The sequence below is a fragment of the Tauraco erythrolophus genome, chromosome 9, assembly GCF_009769465.1.
Source record: "Tauraco erythrolophus isolate bTauEry1 chromosome 9, bTauEry1.pri, whole genome shotgun sequence".
Classification (NCBI taxonomy): Eukaryota; Metazoa; Chordata; class Aves; order Musophagiformes; family Musophagidae; genus Tauraco; species Tauraco erythrolophus.
The window spans coordinates 7,989,313-8,002,635 of NC_141473.1; the positions used below are offsets into that span (position 1 = coordinate 7,989,313).

A 13,323-nucleotide genomic window follows, 5' to 3' on the forward strand; every position below is an offset into this window, starting at 1 on the left:
AAACAAGAATATCTTGACTTAATGATATCTGAATAGGTGGCAGCTACACACATTTGCAGAAGATCTGCCTAATATGATTTTGTTGGCTATTATTTTATCATGAGAATAAGCTTTAATAAAATAGTTTTGCTAAATTATCAACTTCTTTGCATTGTGTTAGTATTTTTTTTAAACATTTGTATTACAGCAGTTTATCGTCTAAAGCTACTACTTAAAGGAGAAATCTTTGGGAGAAAAACGCACATTTTTGCATTAAGTGTAACTACTGTTTGCTGGATTAATTGGTCTTTCTATTTGCATATGCATTTATTTTTTTATTTTACACAGTTTAATAGTAGACAGATGTCTTTCAAAATGGTGATTCCAGTTGATTCTTTGTGTAGCTAGAGAATCTTTTAAAATGCTAAGGATGTTTGTGGGTTGTGGTTTTCTTTTTTTTTTAAATTGTCCAAGAAAAATTCTTCTGATTTGCCCTGTCCTTCAGAAAATGTAACTTGATAATAACTAAACAAATCTTTACTGTTTACTGGCTCACTTTTCTCTAACAGTAAGATGCTGGTCTGTGATGCCCCAGTAGAAACCTGGCTCTGTCTGCAGAAGAGGAATGTAGTGAATTTGTCTGTCCTCAGGCTTCCTTCTCATACTCATCTTGCTTTGCAAATTAATGTGAACTCTTCTGTAATTTTGATCTGCTCAGAAGTACAAAACTAAGCCATGAAATAAGCCATTCAATGCTTTTTTGAAATTTATTTATGTATAAGTTGCTATGTTTGCATTATTTTTATGCTTCTGAATTTTAAGCAGTACATTAGTTAATCAGCTGGCAAATAAATGAACATGTCATGCGATAATTTAGAATTCTAACATTGGTATATTAGTTTCAAATTTAATTGGATTAACAATGTGATGCTGACCAAAAGAACAACTAAGCTAAGTAAAAAAAAAAAACCCTGGGGCAAAGTATCAAGTGTCCAAATGAATGTGCAACACTAAAATCTGAACCTAATGTAAATAATCATGTATATACACAATTGTCACTTATTAGGTCGCAGTGAATACTTGACAAAATGCAGAATCTTGGGTTTTGCTATATTAATGTCTGTCTCCAAACACCTCTCAGCTTCAAAGGAAGGATTTCCATCTGTTATATATTCAAAAGAATGCAACAGAAAATATACCACTATAAAATCTGTAAGTGGATTTTTTCAAATCAACCATAGGATGATATTGCTTGGTGTTTCACATCTCTTAAGCCTCTTACAATGTTTTCTCAGACTCTTCACCCTTACTTCAACACGTTGTTGTGGCAGCATAGACAGGGCTCTGCCCTGGTATGGCCTTTCCTACTCCCAAAAGTTAATCTCAGACCACCAGCCACATAACAGGCTGGTTTTGGAAGCATCGTGGTTACCTGAACAAGCTGAATGTATTTATGACCTGGAGTGAACACATTAGTCCTGAATTACAAAGGGACTAGAAATGAGGAGTGCTTTCCCATGACCCGAAATATTTGTTGGCTTCCCCCCCTGCTATTGTACAGTAACCACAATGCATAAGGCAAATTATGAGGGGGATCCTTTTTTATTCTTTTCTACCTTATTACAATAGATCATGAACTTCTTTTAGGTAACTTTATTTTAACGTGGTCTGAATGCGTAATTATTGACAAAGCAATACTTGGAAGTTTGATCCACTCTATTTTTCATAATTTCTGACCATAGTATATACACTTTACAAAACTATATGTAAACATAGTACCTATGCTGTAGTACATAAAACATCTGCAGTTACATGAAAGAAGGCACATAAAGATTTCAATTTTACAAATTAAAAGATACACCACAGTTGATCAGGACATGTTTTAAAATGCTTTCTTTAAAAGAAATCTAATTTTTCTCAGTGCAGATAGGAACTGCCTAATACAGTGCTTTTTCTTGTGTTAGACTGTGACCTAAAATGTTAAAAGATAATGGCAACAATCTGATCTTTTTTTTCCACTATTAGCAAAATCAATATTTTAAATGCCTTTTTTAAAAAATAAATAGATATTGAATTTCTAGACACATACGCAAATGCATGAAAAATAGGGGTTTGTTTTTTGTTTGATTGAACTGTTTAAGTTACTGGCTTAACTTTAAATACATATGAAGACAAAATACTGTGATACTGCAGCTTTTCTTAACCAGTCACTTAAGATGCATCTAAAATAAAGTCAAGATATATTAAAAATGAAAGATTCAAAAGATAGAAAAAGTATCTCCATGCTGTTCTTATTCCCTTTAAGAGAAAGGAACAGTGCACATTCATGCCTACTTGTTTACCCAGTGGTGTGTGTTTTAGGGGCACAACTGGTTAACTAACTGAAACTTCATTAACTAGTACTGACTAATAGCAATACACTCAGCTGTTTAAAATACTGTTTTTCCCTAACATTTCATGAGTGGTTTCAGGGAGAGCTCATTGTTTAAATGGGCAAAGTTGTGCCTTTTATTTTACTAATGTGTGATCTAAAGTTGATGAAAAAAGTCATAGCAATGTCTACACTCTGAATTCCAGCTTTCAGCTCCTCTCTGTGTACTGAAAGGATACTGTTTAAAAGGATGCAAATTGGATAGGTTTTCCTTGAGCTTTCCTTTTTCTTATCTAATTGGAAAAAAAAATAAAAAAGACCTGAGCTCTTGACAGTAACTCCAAACAAAAATTTGACTTGAAAAAACAAATAGTGAAAACTCACATTTATACGGACTTATACTACACATTTAATCAAAAATAGAGTGTAATATTAAATAAATATGCAAAATAAAGATTAACACTATACAAATCCTCTATAAAAGCTTTCTCCCCCTTATAAGGCAGTTAGCAGTCTGCTTTATAACCATGGGTGATGGAAAATATACCTTTGGGTTTTTTGACCATTTCACTATTAAATGTACAGCACAACTAAAACCTATTTCTGGATGAGATGTTTCACATGGAACTGCATTTGGTACACCAAAACACGTTATATGGCTTTTCAGGTTATTCATCACTTTCATATTCTTCTTCATCACCTATTGGGTAGGACTGGATGTTGTTCTGTGTGTACATTTTTGTTTTAACAGGACAGTTGTGATCCATGAGTATTGCCTGGAAGAAAACAAGAGTATGAATATTAGCATTTCTGCTTGGCATCCAGCTGAGGTCTGTGGTTGACTCCACCATTCAGGCATGCACCTGTCCTCCATCAAAGTAGAACCCAAGCTAATTTCAATTAGAGTAAATCAGGTCTATAGGTCTGTGTGAGGGGGGGCTCTTGGCCCTATAGACATCACCAGCCAATTTCTATTGCCTTAGTGGAAGCGTTCCTACTGCCTCAAGCTGAGTCTCACTAGCTTTGCTTTTCCCACCTCTGAGAGTGGTGGCCCAAACGTTGCAACTTTACACCCATGGCAAGCTATAAGTGATCATCGTTGTTAGGGGGCAGCTGCAGTATTGCATCCTTTGGGATGATTTTTTTCCTAGGATAATCGGAGTCCATACTTGGAGCAGTTGTGAGGATGGTGAGGCACTGGAACAGGTTGCCCAGGGAAGTTGTGGAAACATTCCATCCATTCCCCATCCCTGGAAACATTCAAGGCCAGGCTGGATGAAGCTTTGAGCAACCTGATCTAGTGGAAGGTGTCCCTGCCTATGGCTGGGGGGATGGAACTAGATGATCTTTAAGGTCCCTTCAAACCCAAACCATTCTATGATTTCATGTTGAGTGTGACTGAGTTGGGATTTTCATTAATTATGCAAAGAGCACAAAGTAGGGACCTTCCTTTTGACTCTTCAAACCCAAAAAAATGGCACATCAGTTCACTGACACAAGCTGCTTTGGGAACAGGAGTCACCTTTGCAGTTAAAGTCACGTTGGTGGGGGCAGATGCTGTGGAAGGTGTTTAGGCTGTGGGGAGAGCTCCTGTCCCTTCAGTGGCTACCATGTTACACATGAAACCCTGTCAGTGACCAGGAAAGCACACCATAAACTTCCTATCTCTAGCAAACAACAGCAGCTCTATTTTTTTTTCTGTTCTTCAGCCTCAGTCAGTGTGTTAAAAAGAAAAGCACAACACAAAAAAACAGTGCAGTCTGCAAAGGTCATGAGAAGGGATTAACTGGAATCTTTGGGATTCTGCAGTCCAAATATGTGCAAAACGAAATGTCTCTGGCCGCGCATATGCCACTCTTTCAGCAAGATTCATTTTTCCAGCTTCTGTTCTGCACAAAGCGTGAGCAGCACATGCAGCAGGTTCCCTTCCTACCTTGCAGAGTTGCAGCGCTGCATAGTAAGACCATGGTCACGCAAAATTGTTTTCTTTTCACCCCTAAAAACAATTAGCAACTAAATTTTATGCCCAAGTCAACCTTGTTCAGTATGAGCAAGGATGAAGTCCTGGGTGGGCTGGACCTACAGACGGTGACAGGTGTTTGTACCGGGTTTGTGGGGTGGGGTTTTTGCAGTGGGCTACAGGGGTGGCTCCTGTGAGAAGCTGCTAGAAGCTTCCCTGGCTCCAAGTTGGATCTGCCTCTGGCCAAGCAGCAGGTCCCCTCCTGCAGCAAGAGAGCTTTTGAACCTGATCTAGCATAGCTCTATAGGAACGTGAAGTCTTGGAACAGCAGAGCAGGGGAGCAGATAAAGGACATGATACCAAAGGGCAAACTGAGCAACAGAAATGGGAAAGGGAGAGAGGAGAACAGTATAGATAAGAGGGGAAATGAAGGAAAACGAATACCAAAACCAAAGCAGGAATCTTCTTTTAGGGGTGACAGGCTAAGCAAACAGTGAGCAGTAGGAGTGAAGGAGTGCAATGGGAAGAGCAGACACGCTCATGGGCATCCTTGGCTCGGCGGCAAGGACGGTGAGTTCTGCGGCCGGGAGCTGGATTGGGGCGGAATAAGCGAGGCAAAAGCGAGGCAAAAGCGCGGCATCGCCGGCGGGGAGCCAGGTTCTCCTGTGTCCCGGTTCCGGCAGTGCCTACGTGACTGCTGACGCGGGGGGGGCGGCCCCGGAAACTGACGCGGGAGATTTAAACGGCCCTGAGGAGCGCAGCGACCCGGAGCGGGCAAACAGGGGCGTGGCGCGGCAGAACTAGGGGCGCGGCAGAACTAGGGGCGCGGCAGTTTGCGCGGCAGTTCGCGCAGGGAGGGCGCCGACCCGGGACGTTTGCTGTTCCTGGTTCTCAGGATAACATGGCCAACACCCGCCTTAGAGCAAGGGCTGCAGCTTCGGCCGCGAGGTCTGCACCGGCTCCCCCTGCGGCAGTCGATGTCTCCGTGCAGACGGAACAGCCAAGGGGAGAGGCGGCGGTGCAGACCCTGGGCTGCAGGCAGTGCCTGGATCCTACTTCTGGGGCAGGCACCAGCCCTGACTGCAGAAGGTGCATCCAGGTGGAGGAGCTCCTGCGGCAGGTGGCTGAACTGCAAGAGGCTGTCAGGAGGCTGAGGGACATCAGGGAGGCTGAAAGGGAGCTGGATGCTTGGTTCCAGGCGCAGTCTGCACCCGAACCGCAGCAACCAGTGCACCAACCAGAAACCCCTCCACTGACACATAAGGTAAGTAAGAAGGCAGAAGATGCCAACAAATGGGAAGTTGTACGGCGCAGCAGGCGCAGCAGGAAGAAGCAGCAGCTTCCCCAGAACCCCACGATACCCCTGCAGAACCGCTTTGCCACTCTGCAGACCGAAGAAGTAAAACCTAACACCTCAGGGGAGGTACTGGAGAAAGACGAGGCAGCTCAACCAACAAGGGTGGTAACTAGCGCCACCAAGAAAAAGAGGCGCGTGGTGGTAGTGGGTGACTCCCTCCTAAAAGGTACGGAGGCACCCATCTGCCGACCCGATGCGCTGTCTCGGGAGGTATGCTGTCTCCCGGGTGCTCGTATCAGGGATGTTACCAAGAGATTACCTAGCCTCATACGGCCCACAGACTATTACCCACTACTGGTGTTTCATGTGGGTACCAATGATACAGCTGTCAGCAATCTGAAAAACATCAAAAGGGACTTCAGGGCCCTGGGTGCAGCAGTCAAGGACTCTGGGGCACAGATAGTGTTCTCATCAGTGCTTCCAGTCGAGGGGCAGGGACCTGCAAGGGCCAAACGTATCTGGCAGGTTAACTCATGGCTCAGGGACTGGTGCTACAGCCAGGGCTTTGGGTATTTTGACCATGAGGTAAATTTTGAGAAGCCTGGGTTGCTAGGGGCAGATGGCGTGCACCTAACCGAGAAAGGGAAGAAGGTGCTTGGACAAAGGCTTGCCAGACTTGTGCATAGAGCTTTAAACTAGTATTGCTGGGGGAGGGGGAGCACAGTTCAGCCTACTGCTGTCAGCATGGCGCCAGTGCCAGCACCGAGGGTCCAGAGGCTGAGGAAGGATCACAGGTATGTTCAAATGAACTTATGCTGCCACCCAAGAGAACCCCTGTCACTCCAGCCAGCAAGTCGGCTTTGTTGGGAGCCCTGCTAAAGTGTATGTACACCAACGCACGCAGCATGGGAAATAAACAGGATGAACTAGAGATGCGTGTACATGAGCAGGGCTACGACCTTATTGGCATCACGGAGACGTGGTGGGACGACTCCTATGACTGGAGTGTCAACATGGAGGGGTATAAGCTTTTTAGAAAGGACAGGAAGGGGAGACGAGGAGGGGGTGTTGCTCTCTACGTCAGCAACCGGCTGGAGTGCGTGGAGCTACACCTGGGGTCGGAGGAGGAGCTGACAGAGAGCTTATGGGTCAAGATTAGAGGACGGGGACGGATAGGGGACGTTACGGTAGGAGTCTGTTACAGGCCACCTGGCCAGGAGGACAGAGCAGATGAGGCGCTTTATAGCCAGATAGGAGCAGCCTTGCGGTCACAAGCCCTGGTCCTCATGGGGGACTTCAACCACCCTGACATCTGTTGGAGAGACAATACGGCAGGGCACGGGCAGTCCAGGAGGTTCCTGGAATGCGTGGATGACAACTTCCTCCTGCAGATGATAGAGGAGCCGACAAGGAGGGGTGCCATGCTTGACCTTGTGCTCACCAACAGGGAGGGACTGGTGGGCGATGTGAAACTTAAGGATAGCCTTGGCTGCAGTGACCACGACACAGTGGAGTTCAAGATCCATGGGGCAGCAAGGAAACCATTCAGCAAGCTCTGTACCCTAGACTTCAAGAAGGCGGACTTCAGCCTCTTGAAGCACCTGATGGGCAAAGTGCCGTGGGAGGTGGCCCTGGAGGGACAAGGGGCCCAGGAAAGTTGGTCCACATTCAAGGAGCACCTTCTCCAAGCTCAGCAGAGGTGCATCCCGACGAAGAACAAGTCGGGCAAAAAGACCAGGAGGCCGGCGTGGATGAGCAAGGAGCTCCTGGACCAACTGAAAATGAAGAGGTTAGCCTACAGAGGGTGGAAGCGGAGACAGATAGCCTGGGAGGAATACAGAGAAGCTGTAAGAGTGACCAGGGATCAAGTGAGGAAGGCTAAAGCCCTGAAGGAATTGAATTTGGCAAGGGATATAAAAAGCAACAAGAAATGCTTCTATAGGTATGTAGGGGACAAAAGGAAGTCCAAAGAGAATGTAGGCCCCCTCCGGAAGGATACTGGTGCTCTGGTTACCCGGGACATAGAGAAGGCTGAGGTACTCAATGAATTTTTTGCCTCAGTCTTCAATGGTAAAGCCTCTTGTCTTACCACCCAAGCTGTGGAAAGAACTAGCAGGGACTGTGAAGATGAACCACCGCCCACTGTACTTGAAGACCAGGTTCGAGAACATCTGAGGAACTTGAGGGTGCACAAGTCCATGGGACCTGATGAGATCCATCCGCGGGTCCTGAAGGAACTGGCGGATGAAGTTGCCAAGCCACTGGCTATTGTATTCGAGAAGTCGTGGCGGTCTGGCGAGGTCCCCGATGACTGGAAGAGAGGGAACATAACCCCCATTTTTAAAAAGGGGAACAAGGAGGACCCGGGCAACTACAGACCGGTCAGCCTCACCTCTGTGCCTGGCAAGGTCATGGAGCAGATTCTCCTGGGAACCATGCTAAGGCACATGGAGAGCAAGGAGGTGGTGGGTGACAGCCAACATGGCTTCACCAAAGGCAGATCGTGCCTGACCAACTTGGTGGCCTTTTACGATGGGGTGACAGCATCGGTGGACAAGGGTCGACCAATGGATGTCATCTACCTGGACTTGTGCAAAGCTTTTGACACTGTCCCGCACGACATTCTTCTCTCTAAATTAGAGAGTCATGGGTTTGATGGATGGACCACTCGGTGGATAAGGAATTGGCTCAATGGCCGCACTCAGAGAGTAGTGGTCAACGGCTCAATGTCCAAGTGGAGACCGGTCACGAGTGGTGTCCCTCAGGGGTCCGTGTTGGGCCCGGCCCTCTTCAACATCTTTGTCGGTGACGTGGACAGTGGCATGGAGTGCACCCTCAGCAAGTTCGCCGATGACACCAAGCTGTGTGGTGCCGTCGACACGCTGGAAGGGAGGGATGCCATCCAGAGGGACCTTGACAGGCTGGAGAGGTGGGCCCGTACCAACCTCATGAAGTTTAACCAGGCCAAATGCAAGGTCCTACATCTGGGTCGTGGCAATCCCAGGCATAAATACAGACTGGGTGGTGATTGGATCGAGAGCAGCCCTGAGGAGAAGGACTTGGGAGTACTGGTGGACGAGAAGCTCGATATGAGCCGGCAATGTGCTCTTGCGGCCCAGAAGGCCAACCGCGTCCTGGGCTGCATCAAGAGGAGCGTGGCCAGCAGGTCGAGGGAGGTGATTCTCCCCCTCTACTCTGCCCTCGTGAGACCTCACTTGGAGTACTGCGTCCAGTTCTGGAGTCCCCAACATAAGAAGGACATGGACCAGTTGGAGAGGGTCCAGAGGAGGGCCACGAAGATGATAAGAGGGCTGGAGCACCTTCCCTATGAGGACAGGCTGAAAGAGTTGGGGCTGTTCAGCCTGGAGAAGAGGAGGCTCCGGGGTGACCTTATAGCGGTCTTCCAGTACCTCAAGGGGGCCTACAGGAAAGATGGGGAGAGGCTGTTCAGGAGGGCCAGTTATGATAGGACAAGGGGTAATGGTTTTAAAATAGAGGGAGGTAGGTTCAGGTTGGATATTAGGAAAAAATTTTTTACTATGAGAGTGGTAGAACACTGGAACAGGTTGCCCAGAGAGGTGGTGGATGCTCCATCCCTGGAGATGTTCAAGGCCAGGTTGGACAAGGCCCTGAGCAACCTGATCTAGTTGGAGATATCCCTGTTCCTTGCAGGGGGGTTGGACTAGATGACCTTTGAAGGTCCCTTCCAGCCCTAACCATTCTATGATTCTATGATCCTGAGGCAGAACTCATGAAATAAGAATACTTAAAGACTTGTCAAAAGTAGACTTTTACATGGATTCAGAGAGCAAATGTGAACATTAATGGGGAAAAAGTCTGTTAAAAGCCGTTAATTGCGGCATCATTTTTGACTTAGGTGTCTTAGCCCCTAATTTTAGGGATTCATCACAACATGTTCACCTGCTCTGAGATTCGTCCCTGGATACCCACTGTGGCTGCAGGGGACTGGGCAAGATTGCTGATTTGGCCAGGCATCATTCTTGGACATCATAGCACTGATGGCTATAGAAAATTAAGTCATTGGCAAAATTATATTAAAAAAAGGGTCAGGATAACACCTGTGGTACACATGGGATAAGAGAAGCCATTAATTTGTAAGGGCAGATGATCCGCATGGAGGAAGAAGGAGGAAGAAAAAAGTACGGTGCAAAATACACTGTAGAGGATCATGGAAAAAAAACAGGTTGAGGCACCACACAGGAATAAACTAGAATTGGTCATTACAGTTCTGGCACTTCAAGGAAAACAAAAATGCCTTTTCTATGGACTCCACCATATGCTGTTGCAGATGAATGTCTGCTGGGCCCTGCTTGTTTCATGATAATCGAATCTGTGACTTTGTAAAATGTAACTAATAGAAAGCTTTTCTTTATACATCTTGGACATAAAAAGAAGGGGAGTTCATTCCAAAGATGATGCATGAGGGTGAAATAAACTGTGTTGGTCTCATTTTGGGGAAGTTATAGGCAAAGATGCAGAAATAAATTACCATTTTTTCTACTGAAAATAAAGAAAACAAAGCCCAAAAGAAAAAAAACCAAACATGTTGTGCTTACCATTTTCTCCTCTTTGGCAGGTGGACTTCGAAGGAAAAAGCACAGGGGAGCGAAGAGGATATCCACAATCCCTATAATTGTCATGAGCCATGGAAATCCAATGGCCTTTGCAATGGCACCACCAGCAGAAGGACCTTGTATAAATAAAAATACCCTTTTCTGGAGATCGCTCAGACCCAAAATTTGCAGCAGTCACTTCAAACAACAGTAATTTTATATACAAAACTTCCACTTTACAAATTGATTTGAGGAACGTAAAGACATATTTCTAATTATACCATAAACTTCTTCTGGCTCCATAATCCATATTCACTGAAGAAATTAGAGATGCTCCTAGGCGCTCCGGGGGCATCTGTGTAATGCAGGGGGTCAGTGGGTAGTTATTTCCCTCACAGACTATGAGAAGCACAGCTGTGATGTTAGTTTTAACGGTTCCAAGGCCTCTTTCATAGGAACATCCTACTTATTTTCAGTGCCTACCGCCTTCAAGCCTCTTACAGTTTACGAAGCTGAGCATGGCATCGTGGCAGAGGAGGAGAACAAATGCCAAACACAATTCCCCATGCCCTTTCCCTCTGCTTCTCATTTCTTGTAGAAAATAACCACCCAGATTATAAAACCTGCAAATACCACAGGGATTCACACCTACCATCGTAGCATATTCCCTTTTCTTTTCTGTTGGGTGCATTGTAGGCAGGAAAAGGCCAGACTCACCTATGGCGAAGCCCATGCAAAACGCAACATCAGCGATTGCGTACACACTGCCGTAGACCGACACATGACGCAGATCTACGAGGTAGCCCATAATTGGCATCATGGAGGAGTCCACCATTCCTGGGAGGGAGGAAGGGAGGGAAACGTATTTCAGGAAAATACTGCTGGGTTTGTGGTAATTTTTTTTCCTTTTAATGTCTTGGCCAACTACGTGCTAAAACAGGATGCAAAAGCAACTAAAAGGATGCTTGTTCTTAAATAAGTTTAAATTCTTAAAAACCTATAGTATCTTATTCTTCAATAACTTCATTGCTTTATTCCTGAAAACAAGGTATAAATTCATGAACAGATTGAAAGATCTGTTTAGGTCAATGGGGCAATTCTGGACAGACTTTAGAATCCAGCTTGTCTGACAGCAGCCTGGTTTAGACTGCCTGAGCACTGTCCTTTAATCCTTCTTGCTCTTCCTACCAGTTTGGGCCACACCTCAGGCTTCACTACTGTCAGATTAGAATGGCAGCAAAACTAATTTTCCATTTAACTTCGTATAAAATCATTTTTACATAAGCAACAGTCTGTAAGAAGTCATTGGAATTTTTCTTACCAATGGCAAATCCAACTCCAAAATTTGGTGCTATAAGCCCATAAATGTTTTTAGCAAATGGTACCTATAAAGGAAATTTCAGGCAGTTAATTATGTCACACTGCACATACTAATGAGGTTAGTTTTCTTTTTCTAAGATAAATAGAGTAGTTATGGCACATTTGGTACAGATGTGCAAGTTAAGAGTTTGATCCTTGTTCTGGGCTACTGTTTCAGACAACTGCCATTAAACCACTGACACACTTCCTATTATGTGCAAGGATAAACTGTTGAGTGACAGCTCAAAAAACCAGATCATCCCTCCCATCCAGGGCCAGTCTTCCTTCAAAATAATTGAAACACTGAAATTTGAAAGTACTCAAAACTGATCTGGAACTTATTAGCTACACATTGTTTAGTAACATATAATAAGGCAGAAACGTCAGCAAAATCTCATGGGGAAAGTGCGTATTTGAAGATGAGAACTTGAACATTTAGATAGTTTGAAAGATAAATGATCTTCTACTTACACATAAAATACTTATTCCCACGATGAGCATCCCAAGTAAAGCACAAAGCCACCTATCAAAGAAGACACATCACTCAGAGACTGGTGACACTGTGATGTTAGAACCGATCTTGAATGTTTCGAAGTCATGTCTGAGTGCCAAGTTACACAACCAAAGTAGTACCATGTTCAAAAAAGTGATTTTGCTGCTATAGAACAAGCTTTAATAATTTCCACCATCTATAAACTGCCCTGGGAAACACTGGAAATGATGCATGAACAGCTTGGAACATTATTAGTGTTTTTAAATTAAGCATACCTTCCCATTTTGTGCGCAAGTATTCCAAAAAGATTAGTCCCGATGAGATAAGAGATACTAGCTGGAAGAAAAGCAATGCCTGAAAAATACGAACGAGATGTTTTATCAGCCAGGATTTTAGTGGAGTGTTAGAAGAAACTAATATAAATTCCAGACATTGCAATTTTGATTTGAAGGCATCTAACAGAGCCTTTGTGCACAGCCCAAAGAATCAAATATCCGGTTTGTTGCAGCCTTCTCATGAAATCTAAGGACACCATCAAGGATACGCAGGAGCAACGTGACACCTTTGAAAAGAGTTTTTCAGCATCAACTACAAAAAGTGGTATGGGAGAGGGGACGGAACAACAAAGAGCAAAAGTTTTATATCTAACTACAATAAGCTTTGGGGTAGGTCGAGGGAAGCAACTCTTTCATGATTTCATGGCTTATGGAGCATATGCTGAGCACATGAAGCACGTCCAGGATGGTCAGGGGTGGGAGAATCCCTCCTGGAGGAGGGGACAGCGGGACCGCTGCTGTGGCTTTGCAAGTCACAGTCGTCCTCCGTGCCTGTGAATGCCGTGAGGCCTCGTGTTACGGGTGAGTTTGTAATGCTGAGATATGGTCCTTGGTCAAGCAGTGGCTGAAGTCAAGCATGTATCAATAATATAAAGGTGAAAAACCCTGAAAACGTCATTTTGAAAAACCCTAAGCCAATATAGTTACAGTAAAAGTTAATTTAAAAAAAAATCATTTATTGGTTTAAATTTTTAAAAAATAATTATCTGTAATGACTTGCAGATAAGGGCATCCAAGTAAATCCCTTCTGGCCCTGATGAGGGGGTACATCCTCCCATCTCCCCCACACTCACTCGGAAAAACATACTGTCCGGACCAGCAATTTTTTCTAGTCTTGAGGCTTCCACAGCAGCAGCTGTATCTGGAGTAGATGCTGGCTGCATGGGGGCCAGAAAAATCTCTGATTTAAAAGCCAGTTACAGTCTGTACTTGAGGATTCGTCCTCTCCCTACAC

General features: G+C 44.8%; 1 protein-coding gene across 1 annotated transcript in view; it reads right to left on the bottom strand.

Annotated features, from left to right (window-relative positions):
- Positions 1 to 2,790: 2,790 nt before the first annotated feature.
- The window catches only part of SLC18A2 (solute carrier family 18 member A2), a 35,365-nt gene continuing 24,832 nt past the window's right edge, over positions 2,791 to 13,323 (bottom strand). The window contains exons 10-15 of the mRNA XM_086616321.1: positions 12,309 to 12,387; positions 12,012 to 12,063; positions 11,503 to 11,566; positions 10,899 to 11,018; positions 10,185 to 10,318; positions 2,791 to 3,126 (exon numbers count right to left, since the gene is read on the bottom strand). Of these exons, the coding sequence (XP_086472447.1) occupies positions 3,019 to 3,126; positions 10,185 to 10,318; positions 10,899 to 11,018; positions 11,503 to 11,566; positions 12,012 to 12,063; positions 12,309 to 12,387 (557 nt within the window). The 3' untranslated portion in view covers positions 2,791 to 3,018. The remainder of the gene's footprint in view (positions 3,127 to 10,184; positions 10,319 to 10,898; positions 11,019 to 11,502; positions 11,567 to 12,011; positions 12,064 to 12,308; positions 12,388 to 13,323) is intronic.